At 38.3% G+C, this 12,523-nt stretch overlaps 1 protein-coding gene across 3 annotated transcripts in view; it reads right to left on the bottom strand.

Moving 5' to 3' along the window:
• Positions 1 to 1,131: 1,131 nt before the first annotated feature.
• The window catches only part of NPAS3 (neuronal PAS domain protein 3), a 591,199-nt gene continuing 579,807 nt past the window's right edge, over positions 1,132 to 12,523 (bottom strand). For all 3 annotated transcript variants that reach the window (XM_088057760.1, XM_088057761.1, XM_088057762.1), the window contains 3 exons: positions 8,655 to 8,802; positions 5,400 to 5,515; positions 1,132 to 2,442 (listed from right to left, as the gene is read on the bottom strand). In XM_088057760.1, coding sequence (XP_087913886.1) covers positions 1,133 to 2,442; positions 5,400 to 5,515; positions 8,655 to 8,802 — 1,574 coding nt within the window. In that variant the 3' untranslated portion in view covers position 1,132. The remainder of the gene's footprint in view (positions 2,443 to 5,399; positions 5,516 to 8,654; positions 8,803 to 12,523) is intronic.

The raw sequence follows: 12,523 nt of genomic DNA, 5'->3' as shown, positions 1-12,523 counted from the left end.
AAAAGAAAACAACAAAAAAATACCCAAATCAAAGAACAAAAAGAAATTTACAACCTTCCCTCTATAATATTAAATGAAAAACAAAATAAAACATGTTAAATAGTTCTTCTGTTTTTGTTTTTTTTTTTTTTTTCTCTGAAGTGTTATTTGATGTTGTAAAATTAGCCTCAGTTACACTGAGAAAAAAAATAAAACAATATGCACCTAAGAAACTGCTCCTCGCGTCAATTAAATTGAGTTTTCTGTTTTTAAGCTCTTTTTGTAAAAGGCTTCCTGACCCATTTAAATTTGATGTGAGGCTATGCTTGTTAGTTTGGAGGTAACAAATTTTAAGTCCTGCAGCAAATGTTAATGAGGGCTTTTGTCTTAACTAACCAAGGAGACTGCAGCACCCCACTATAAACCAGTACGGAACACATTCTTTCCAAAAAACCCAGCCCACAAGCTGCATATTGTATGGAGACATTACAGATTAATAAATGATAGCACCATGGTTTTAGAAATTAAGTTAAATTTTCTGTAATTAACATTTAGTCCAACTTTTTAACATTCTAGTCACAGGCCAGAAATTAACTTTTTAAGAACCCAAATTATTTTATGTGCAAGTAAGAAAATCTTAACCATAAAAAGAGAATTAAACTCTGCATAAAATTCTAAAATACTATCCCCTATTTTAAAGGAATTAGGAACAAAACCCCCTTTTCATTTGACTTAGTCAAACAGGGCACATTGTTTATGCTTGTCTCTTTTAATCTTGATCATATCAAGATCATTTTGAAGTAAAACCAATGGTTGTCACTTTAAAATCTCTTTACCACAACACTGAGTATTCTATGGCAGAGGCATACACATATTAAAGGCATCTTAATAAAGATGCAAAGGAAAAAACACACATCTTAGAAGAAGACAAAATGGCAGGCAACTGGTACTTCGACTCTCTGAAGGCAAAAATAAAAAAATATCTTTACATTAAAGAATAAGTCAAGTTAAAGAGAAAGGGAATGAAATGGGGACCATCATATTGAGATAATAAGCTGACCTGCTCAAATTCAAAGTGCTAGAATTAAAGGTCTAAATTAAAACATAGTCTATGCCTCAGAGTATAACACTGAACACAGTATGTGGTCATATTTCAATCCTCTTTCCGTTCCAGAGTCTGTGTAGTGTGAATGCCATTGCTGTACACAGGAAATGGAAGAGTGGAAAAAAGTCCTTCGGCAGTTGTGAACACATTCCCTGCAGGCATTTGGGTCAGACTGGCCCCGCTCACAGCACTTCCAAACGGTCCCGACATATTGAGTCGGTGAACGTGGTGGTAGAGCATTTCCATCGGTGTTTTAGGATCCAGCCCAAAGCTGGGGCTGTTAACATCAACAAAGTTAACAGCATGGGTGTTGGGGAGGAGGTTGCCCTGCATGGCTAAAGTAACTTCAGCTGGAGCATACCGAATAGTGCCAGTGGTGTAGACCCTCTGAGCAGCAGTGCTGGTCGCAGCAAGGGTTCCCGTTACCCTGTGAACCAAAGGAAGCACCACATTGCCTGCTTGTAACCTCTGAAGGGCTTCCAGATCCCCAGTGTACAACAAAGAGTTGGACGTTGTGGGACCTCCTGGATGTTTGTCCCTTGGAGATGCTGAAAGTGGGGGTGACAAAGGGTCAGAGGACACTGGAGCCAAGGCCGAGTTGGATGAGGTGCTGAACTGAGTTTTACGGCTGGCAGTATTTTCAGTCCCTGGTGGGGTGAGAACAGAGTCTGGAATGGAGACGTGTAAACTACTGCTGGCTTGGGGGGAAGGGAAGTGCTCGGAGCTGGGGGGCTTGGTCATACTGTAGGGTGATTCATTCCTTGAGATTTCCCTGTTGGGTGGGTAATTCCAAATACTGCTATCATTATCAAAATTGATAGGTTCTGAGATTTCTGTTTTAATTTTGAGCACTGAGGCACTGTTTGGTGACGAGAGCAGCTGGGGCTGGTCCACCAAAGCTGAGTCAAGTCCATTTGGACTTGAGGTGCTTGACAGCCTTCTCCGGGTCATGCTGCCTCCCTTTTGCTTTTTTCTCCTCTTCTTCCTCTTCTGATGTTTGCTGGAAGACTGGGCATTTACTTCACCTGCACTGTCTGAGTCCTTGGCACTGTCGGAGGTCAGTGATTCACAGTTCTGCAACCGCAAGTCTGACTCACTCTCAACGTAGCGCTCCACTTTGATCTGCATAGAGCCAAGAGTGCCAAAACTGTCCTCAGGGGCCTTTTGATTCTCGAAGTCTGAGTTTTCAAAGCTGTCATCACTGTCCCTGCTGTCCTGGTTGCTGGAGCTGTTCCCATCCTCATTACAGTTCATTTCATTATCTGACTGATTTCCTGACTTTTTCCTGTCCGATTCAGGGTCTTCACTGTTTTCTGACTGGTTTCCTTTCTCGTCTGACTTTGAGTTCTCATTGTCCTCTGGAGAAAATGAAAGTGAAACAAAGCATTAGCAATAGGAACATAATATTATAATCCAAGTCCAGATTTCTACCTACCAATGCGATTGGATTTGCTTTAACCTTTTTTAGCAAAAGACGTTCTCTTCTGTAGTGCTGCATTTTTTCTCCAGTGTTGTGTTGGGAGAGTTTTGATCACTGTGAATGTCTCTGACTCAGGACTGTTAATGCACTAGAAGCCTATGCTATGTGGCTGCACCTTGATTGAGGGGGCCTTTTCATCTGCTCACTGGACAAGAATCACGTTGACAGCTGTGAGCACAACGGCATTGTAGCCGTGCCATCCAAAGAGGAGTCAGTGAACAATCCCATTATCACTGTTATGTTCTGGTGATTGTTCTTTCACATCCATGTTCTCCTACAGTGGGCAGGCATCCACGTACTTACTATACAACTGTTTACTAATGAGGACTCTTGCACTCTCATCTCATTTTCCTCTCACCATTGCCACTTTTGAAGAGGCAGTCTCTGGGTGCAGTGGAATTACTACTGATTTCCTCCTGTGCGAGAGGAGAAGCAACTCGTGTATAAATCTGAATGAATGAATAAACCAGTTAAAATGAATTAATAAACCGGTTTATTGTTAAAACAATTTTGCTATGTTGCTAGATTGTCTTATATTCTCCTGAAGGACAACAAATATAAAAAAAATACAGAAAAAAATAATCAGCCAGTGAATTAAATTCTTGATTGATCCAAATCATCTAAAGACCATTGAAAATAGCACAGCTACAGCACTGAGAAGCTGTCACTCTTCTTGCCTGAATTCACTTAATTATAATTCTAATACGGGTGAGATAAACACTCTAGCCCACTGGACTAGGAGAGCCAAAGCAGCTTTGAGACTGAATATGCTCCATTATCACACTATGTTTGAAAGGGTCACGGAAGGTTTCAGGAAACCCTGTCCTTTACAGACCAGCCAGAAATCTTTTGTTGCTTAATAAAAGACGTTTTTCACTCATCAGAGCCAAGTACTACCCTTTTCAATATCCTTGTTTTAGGTGGAGAGGGGAAAGATTGGTTTGCCTCTAAAGATACTGGTTACTTCTGGAGCCATGTCAATACCAAACTATTTCCCAGAAGTGCTGAAGGTGGGTTTGACAGGAAAGCTGAGTGAGCATTCCAGGACACTGCACTTCACAGGTCACTTAGTAGGACTTTTGCTTGTGTGAGCATCAGCAGAGAGACCCTTCCTTTTGAAAAATAAAATCTATAGGAACTAAATAGCAGCTGTAAACCCCTACGTCTCATCCAGCTTTTTGTTCCATCTAGGACTGAATTTGTCCTATAATTTTTTCTTCCTTTTTTTTTTGAAGATGCTTTCTTTAAAGGCCATAGTTTCTAGCTGGAAAGAGTGGTCCTAGAGTGAGGCGGTCTAAAGCTACACAATATTTGCCTGGGATTATATCACAGCTTAAACTGAACTTGTTGGTTTCATCCAAAATACTGTTCCAGTTTAAGGTCCTTTGGCATTTTTATTTAATTCCTTTGAAATAAACAAGTCCCTGTGTCTTCTGTCTTCCAAGACTCCCAGACATCTCCTTCTGAGATGTAGATATCTCTGCACCCTTGAATGCTGTCTTGCTCTGCATCAGCTTTAGAAGTCATGAATATACATGTACTTCTCATGTTCTCACCTGGAGAAAATTCCAGTGCATATGGGTAATGCAAACTGTTCTCCACATATGTGTTATTTGGCTATTTAGGAACAAGACAGCATAAAGGAAGCACTGGGAATGGATAAAGAAATCCCCAATGACAGTGGTCAGCAAGCCTGCACATTGACTTAAACCAAGCTGTCAAAGGAGAACAAATAAAAGCAAAAGATGAAAGAGAACAGCCATATAATATAGTATAGTATAATATGATATATCTGATATATCGTATATATATGATATATCAAATATAATATAATATAATATAATATAATATAATATAATATAATATAATATAATATAATATAATATAATATAATATAATATAATATAATATAATATAATATAATATAATATAATATAATATAATATAATATCCTGATCCTGTTCTTGCTTTTTCTTGATTTATAGTACTGTGATCCATTTTCTATAGACTGTTTTTGGTTGTTATCATAGACACAAGAGAAAAATCATATCTATCCATCCATCCATCCATCCATCCATCCATCCATCCATCCACATACAACAGCTGGGTAACATGTTTACTTCTTGGGCTACAGGAAAACACACTTGTTTCAAGGCCAGATGATTTGCACCTGTGCCTAGGTAACCACTGTTAAAACTAACAGGGAATGTGTGAACCATCTGTGCACTGGACCATCTGTAGGACTAATTTACACATAGAGCTTGACAAGCACACTCAGCTTTTAATAAACTGCTGAACTCCCAGACTTAAAGAGCTTAGAAACAAGTTCTTGAACCAACACATTTTAATTAAATATAACTTTTAACCCAAGAAAACTCTCAAGTTTTTCAATCTTCACTGCCCCCTAGTGAGACTCTTCAAGAATGTAGTTATACAGGGAAAAGAGTCATAAAGATTGACAGTAGAGACCTCTCTGTAGAATGTCTGCCTACTCTGGGAAGAGAAGAACTTGAATTATATTCAACAGTTGCAAACCCAAGTCCTTTGCACAAGGCACAGTACTTGTTCATAAGCACAGCTGGGAAATCAAATATTTAGTTTGGTGCTATGTAGGCAAGAACACATGAAGAAACTGAAGAGAAATTCTGAGGAAATGGAAATGCTAAGGTCATTAAAAGATTTTGCTAGTGTTTTTCAATTTAATTTCATATGATTTTTTTTTTTTATTATAATGGAACAACCAACACTTGAGAAGTAAAAGCAACTGGAAAGCTGACCGTGTGGCTTTCATGATGTAAACCTCTCGTGGGTGTAAAGGTACACCATGTGTGTTACCTGAGTTGTCCTTTGAGTCTGATTCAGAGTCAGAGGTCTCTGAGGATTCTGAGGTTTTCTCTGGCAGATGAGGAAGTTGTGCAATATCCATTGGAGTGTCCTTGTACTCTGGGTTACTGAAGAGGATACAGCAAATATAAACAAATGGATGATTTGCAGTTTCATGATTTTTTCCTCTTTTCATATCAAAGTTCAGGAACAAAGAATATAAATAGGAAGAACAGCAGAGCAAACACAAAAACATATATTTTTGGCTTCAGAGCTTCACAGCAGGAATTTTGTGAAGGTTTATTTTAATACTGCAGTCAAATACTTTTATTGACCAGTTACTAAACCTTGTTTGATTCTAGTGAAGTTTTAGAGCTATCAAAGCATCCTTGCTGAAGTGAGACATCATGGCTTGTGTGATATCTAGCAGTAAAGATATACCATGTAATCATCCAACAACAGAATATCTCGATTTCGACCCCATTACTGTGCCTGGGAGGACAGAGAGGGTGTTTTAACTTTTCCAATCTGTTTCACTTCTACTGGCAATGTCTATTAGAGTTATCTCTGTAGAAATGTAGAAATTTCTGTAGAAATAACCTTGCCAGAGTTCTTTCAATACTTGTTTTCTCAACATTCCAGTTTTCCACATTTTAATCAAGCATATCATACATGAAGTTATTAAGAAGGTGCTCAGCTAGGGCTAAAGAGGTGACCACTGCTCCAAAGAATCTGGCCAAAAATTGGATAAAATAGGTTATATATTTTTAAACACTGCACACATACATCCACATCAGCAAGAAACCAAAAACAACCTCTCTAACTATGTGACAGATGCACATGTGCATGTTAAGATGCATATGTTAGGGATAAAGAACTGTCAACACACCCATTATAATCATATCTTCATCTGCTCATGTGGTGCTCACCTGTGACTTGTTAGCAATGAACATGACTGCAATCTAAAAAAGCTATGCTGCCAGAGAAATGGAAGAAAACCCCTACAACACTATGATTTTGCTTGGCTTGTACCTTTTAAAATGTGTTCCTTTCTAAAATGCATGCAAATGCAGGGGAACAGACATAGCTAAACGTAAGTGGTAGAGAATATTAAAAATAACAAAGTCATTAATAATTTTTCAATAGGTGAGCATTTCCACACAGTTCAAATGCAAGTCTGGTAAAACAGAAAACCCACAGTCCTGCACAGAATACGAGGCAGCACTGGGGGTGCCTGACACACTATCACAACGACACTACATTCATATTCAGCCTCTTAGAGAGTACTGTGAAAACTCAGAGTTCACACAGTTCACATTGAGATGCCATGTTACGATTATCATCTTTATGGCTTTGTCCTGACAAAGTGACTTTATTCTGTTGCATCCCAGGGCAGTCTCCAAATCTGCCCCCTCCAAGCAAAAGATGTTTGAGGGCTTTCACACTGTGAATAACAAGTTGCTAGAACAAGAACAGCATTAATCCTCCCTGTCACTATAATTAGTCTATCCTTTTACAGACAGCTGAATCATACTTTCTAATGCATGGAAATGTATACAGACCAGTACTCCTGCTAAGAGTAGACCTAATTATGCCCTGATCTGTTATTAAAATATTATTTGGACATTTGGATCTTTTGTGGATTCCAGTACAAGGAGAAATCTAAATTAAAAATACAAATTCAGTGAAGATGTTAGTATTTCTCTAACAGACCGGTGAATGGAATACACTAGAAAAATCAGGTTCTGGGAGGAGTCTTGGGGAAGACCACACAGCTTTTCTTTTTTTGGTAGGTATATTCTGCTTGTAGAGAAAATTATTTTTGGGGATATTTGTGGACTAGGTTCACCTACTGTCTAGAGAGCAGCAAAGGGGACAGAGGCAGCTGTTCATAATTCTTATGGATGACTTTTACAGCTAGAGCTGGAAATATGAGAACATTTCTGGGCATTTTGCAGCCCTGTTAAGGACCGGGGCAGTGAAGCTGTACTTCCAGTCCTGAATTGTCAGCCTTAAGCCAACCTCTTGAAATGCTGCGTTCTGCCTCACACTTGCAAAAAAGGGACAGGAAAAGGTAGCAGGGTAAGGATATATTCAGAAAAGTCTGTGCTCAATCATATCAGGCCAAAAAATTGCAAGTCCCAGTGAAAACTCCACTGCCACGCAAGGTTTCGCACAGTACCTCTTCAATGCTCTCCTGCCAGGGGTTGCTTCCTTCTCTTCCCCAAAAGGGGAATCAAAAGCGTTTCAACATGCAAGTTTAGGCAGGCACAGTCTCTTCAGGGCTTGCTGGACTTGGCATAATAAGTCACAATCTAACCCCTAGACATCACTTTGAACTCTCATGGCATCAAAGGGAATGTAACAAACCATGACAAGCAACTTAAAAGGAGAACAGGCCAGAAAATGACAACTGCATTTCATGACAATCTCAAGGTTTCAAATTTTATTTGTTTGTTTGTTCTGCTTTGGAATGAAACAGAAAATCTCCCAAACTTATCGAACATTTTCACAAAACAGAATGTGTTGAAAGGTATTTTCAGATGGGAAAGGTCAGGTTTATAATTCACTGTCTCTCAGTGACTGTTGGTTTTCCCTTGAGCTCTGAAACCAGTCCTTTAAAAATACTTCGGCAAAATATGATTTCTCAGGGAACAGCCTTTCATTCAAGCCATTACTACTATCTCTATTTAAAATAATTCTAATAGCTTCAAATAGTATTTTATAGTACTTTTATTTTTAAATCCCATCTTGCATTTTTCAGTGTGAATATTATCCAATGCTTATAGGAACAACCAAGTAGTTTGAGCCTTTTTTGTTCTAAGAAAGTTCCTCTCTCTGGAATGAACTGGCAAATTCCTTTCAGAGATAACTTTTTTTGGCATACCAGCAGTTTGCTTCCCTGCATTTTTAATATCCAAATAAAACAGTGCCAAACACTTCATACCAGATTTTATAACATAGCTACTAAAAGTTGGTGTGGATAATTTTTATCTTTGAGCTCAGATTGAGTAGATTTCAGGGCATACAATAAAATGTTGGAGGGCTTATTTCAAGACTGAGGCAGCATAATAATTCAAGAATATTCTCATGTGCTGAGATGCCTCAATAGCTATAACAAAATGGCACGGCTTTTGACGTGGACTATATGAAAAGTTCTTCCTCTTAGCTTTCTCTGGTAGGCTGTTGTTTTTTCCTTAGACCTCTCACCGACAGACAAGCATCAGAGACAGCAGTTCAAGTGAGAGAAGTGCCTGGGAGACTTACCTAAGGAGGTAATTGACCCAAATGATATTCTTCTCACTTGCGTTCTTGGCGTTGACAGCTATGGTTGCACTAGATTGTATCCAGATATAACCTCCATTCTTCTGCATCCAGCGGTAATACTTTGTTACACACTGACCCTTATTCAGCACTGACAGGAAAGTACAAACAAAACACAAACAAGATAGAGTACATGTTAGAATTGTGGTAAAATGACCTTCATTGTACAACATGCCACAAGTGCAAGGAGAAGATACTTGGCTTCCTCTGGATTTAATGCCAGTGAGATGACAAACAGGATCTGAAATTCAGTATAACTAGCATCACGTTTTACAAGTTTTTAAAGTATAATTTTACTCTGCTTTTGGAAACTCTGGTGGAAGAAGAAAAGTAAAAAAAAACCCCAAAAACCAAAAATCTCTGTGGTTCTCGGAATACTTATTGCTGCGTGGACATTTCCAATGCACTCAATGTCAAACTGTAAAAAAAGAAAAGGAAAAAAAAGAGGCAAATTTATATGTGATTTATTCATAGCTCCTAGGTAGACCTCTTTGAGATTCTGGATATTTGAAAGGTTTGGGAAGATACTCTACCCCTGCTGCTTTGATCATTTCTCCTCATTGCAGGCGATATCAACCACTGAACTTATACATCTGTTTCTTTGATCTTGTCAAACAGAATTTACAGTTCTCAGATGAACCAAATCTCCACTGGTCAGCAGGGGAAAAGTCTTTGGAGAATTTACTTTCTACCAAAGCAAAGTAAATCCACCAACAGGCTGAGAAAGAGGCCTAAGGGAGGCACAGAATGGCTTGGTTAGAGCCAAAGAGTGACAGCTCCCTCCGATGCTTGAAATATGCTAGGACTCAGAGGAAGAAGTAAAAGCAATCAGTAACGTGAAACGGTGCTATTACATGCTCACAGCAAGACGGCTTAAAAATACAGATGTTTAAAGTAATACTTCAGAGAAAATATTGCCAAGTTGGAATGGATTTGTTTTGTATCTGATTCTTCCGTGTCAGGAGAAGGGAATGAAAGGCAAATCTTTCAGTGGAAGGGAGCAGAAGGGTTTTAGAAAACCTGTAAACTACACAAAATCTGGGCACTGTTGTCGCTGGAGCCCTTTTCTTCCCTGCCTGCCTCCCAATTCCCACAAAGCTTCGTGCACTAGAGGGCAGTGTGCCTTCACAGTCACCGCCTGCTTTTGTCATGTCCTTGTCTCCGTCTGCGAAAATGAAAAACCTCTAACTGCTGTAATAAATTTGGCTAAATTAGCTGCTAAATGGTTATCTCAAGTAATATGTATTTGCATTAATCATCTTGCTCTAAACCAGAACAAGCCAGAGTCCTAAAGACGTAGTAAATTCATATTGTCCATTTAATTACGGCTAATAAGTGCTTCATATACAATAGTTTCATGAAGTACATTTTCCTTTTTTTTTCTTTTTTTTTTTCTTTTTTTTTTTTTGGTAGAGAGGAAAGAAAAAAGTCACTTTGGAAAAGGATAAGTATTTAAGGCAGTTAAAATTCCTACCATAAATGTGACAAATGACACTTTGGAGCTTTCAAGTTAACCAAACGTCTATACCCCCAATTATATATATGAATGTATCTATATCTAAATCCGTGTACAGCAGATAGCTACAGAAAAAGATGTTTACAAAGGCAGTCTTACAAACAGTGATGTTTCTTTACATTGGAGGGATCCCCCAATCCCCACTGCAATTTTTCAACTACTAGAGAAAAATATGCATGTAAAATAGTGCCATGTAAAGTGAATGTAAAGCGCAAGTTTTGTTCAGCTCTAATATAAATAAATATTTGTATCTGGGTCTTGTTTTTTTCAGCAGTCTCTAGTGAACTAAGTTTGCTACTAGCAGACATCAATATTTCCCCTAAATCTTTACTTCTGTATTTCAAGCTCTACATATTCTACTATGATAATTCATTGTCTTCAAAACCTCATTATACAGCAGAATAAAGATAAAATATGAACAACTGACTACGCAGCATTTCTGTCAAACCAATATTGTAAGCCACTTTAGAAAACAATCTCACATAAATTAGCCCAACTTTATCAGTTATGAAGAATAAGGGAAGAAAAGCACTGCTGTAAGTTTTGATTATGGTAGGCATTTCCATTTCAGTAAAACAGGACATTCAGAATTCTCTGCTCACAGCTGAGTGTAAAACTGATGTGCACACAAGTGTGGAGTGGTACTGTCTCTCTTCTGGAAACATGAATACCCATGCTGCGTGCAGAAGCTAGTAAAATCTGTCTACACTTGTACCTACTACATAAACCATTGTCTTCCTTGGAAAAGTTTTTATCTAGGGAGTTTACCATGCTACACAGATGCCAAAGGACAGCTGTCCACATACACATTTGAAAATCAAAGTACCAGGTGAGTCACTAGCCAGGGGCTGAAGGACACACTGCAGTTCTGCATAGTGATAGTTATAAGGACCCAGATTCTCCAGCTCTTTTGCTCATCCTAGACAAGTCCTTCATCCTTCAGTAACTTTTATATTGTTGCACCGCTGGAAAAGTCTGTGTCATGGACTGAACAGAGCATTCATTTCAGAACTATGGAAAAGAGGAAAAGAAGCCTGCTTTCTCACGAATGAGAATTCACTGCATCAGAGCTATATACAAACCATATACACTCAGAGTTCAGGCTCCCAAGTACAAAGAATACATCCAAAGAATGTCTGAAATACTGTATTAAAAAATGAACTTTCCATAAAGTTCATCTACCTGCAAATTCCCACTCTATTTTTGGCCAGCTCAGATATACTACCAGATAGACAGAATTTTCTTTGCTGCATCTGTCTAAAGCACATTTCATATAAGAGATTTGTGGACCACGATCTGAAGGAAGTCCCACGATTCAATATAAAAATTCTCTCTATAAAGAGATTCTTCGGCAGGCAAGCTGCACTGTGCTGCTAAATCTGGTTCTTACCTCCTCTGAGAGTTCACTAGGCACCCCCAAGTCAGTTCTGAAAATTCACAGTATACCTTGGAAAGAAATTTCTAAATGTGAGGAAAGAAAATAATGAAAAAAAATTTGAAATGTTTTCTAATTTACAGTATTTTTTTACTGCTCCATTGTCAACCTGCAACTTAGAAATTAGATGAGAATTTTGAGGCAAAAAAGGCAATTAGAAGGAGGCATCAGGGAGGGAAATTATCCCAGTTTATTGATAACCTAGTGTTACTGAGTAAAGCCCTGTTTCGTTTTAAAGATCTTCAGTTTGCATGTATAATAAAGTTACTAATTTTGAGAAGAAATGAAAGTAAAGAATCACTCCACTCTAAGGTCTGATTGTGAAGTTATGTTTTCTAACTAGCAACAGACCACACATTTCAGTTTAGCATAAACTTCTGAAAATGTAATGCCATGCAGGTTACATCCTGAATTTCCAGGATGTTTTGTTTTCATGTAAATCTCTCACTCAGTGAGGAGCAGTGCAGATCATTTTATATTTCTATTTGTGTTATACATGGAGTGCCCAGTATGGCAGACAAGGTGAGACTTGTGAGCACATTGGTGGGATGGCACATGTGACGGGATTACGCAGGATTGGGTTATATAATTTATTAATATACACACACACACACACACACACAGAAACCCTTTAAGCAAAGGGACGAACTGAGGGTTAATGTTTTAAAATTGGTGACCTTTATGTCAGCTGCACAGATACATTCCCTAAAATGGTGGATGCTAAACCTGATTAAAATTTGCTGAAATGTTACCTAGTTCCTCAATCTGAATTCAGTGGTTGGCATGCAAGAAGTGCACAGTATGTCATGCTAAGAAATAAAAAAAAAAAACCCTCACTTATTTCTCAAAGTATGAATATAT

This window comes from Pseudopodoces humilis, chromosome 7 (genome assembly GCF_049639895.1).
Source record: "Pseudopodoces humilis isolate 2021_Gansu_Grassland_sample_001 chromosome 7, ASM4963989v1, whole genome shotgun sequence".
Taxonomy (NCBI): Eukaryota; Metazoa; Chordata; class Aves; order Passeriformes; family Paridae; genus Pseudopodoces; species Pseudopodoces humilis.
Note: the sequence above shows the minus strand (reverse complement) of the source record. Positions and strands in the feature narration are given on the sequence as shown.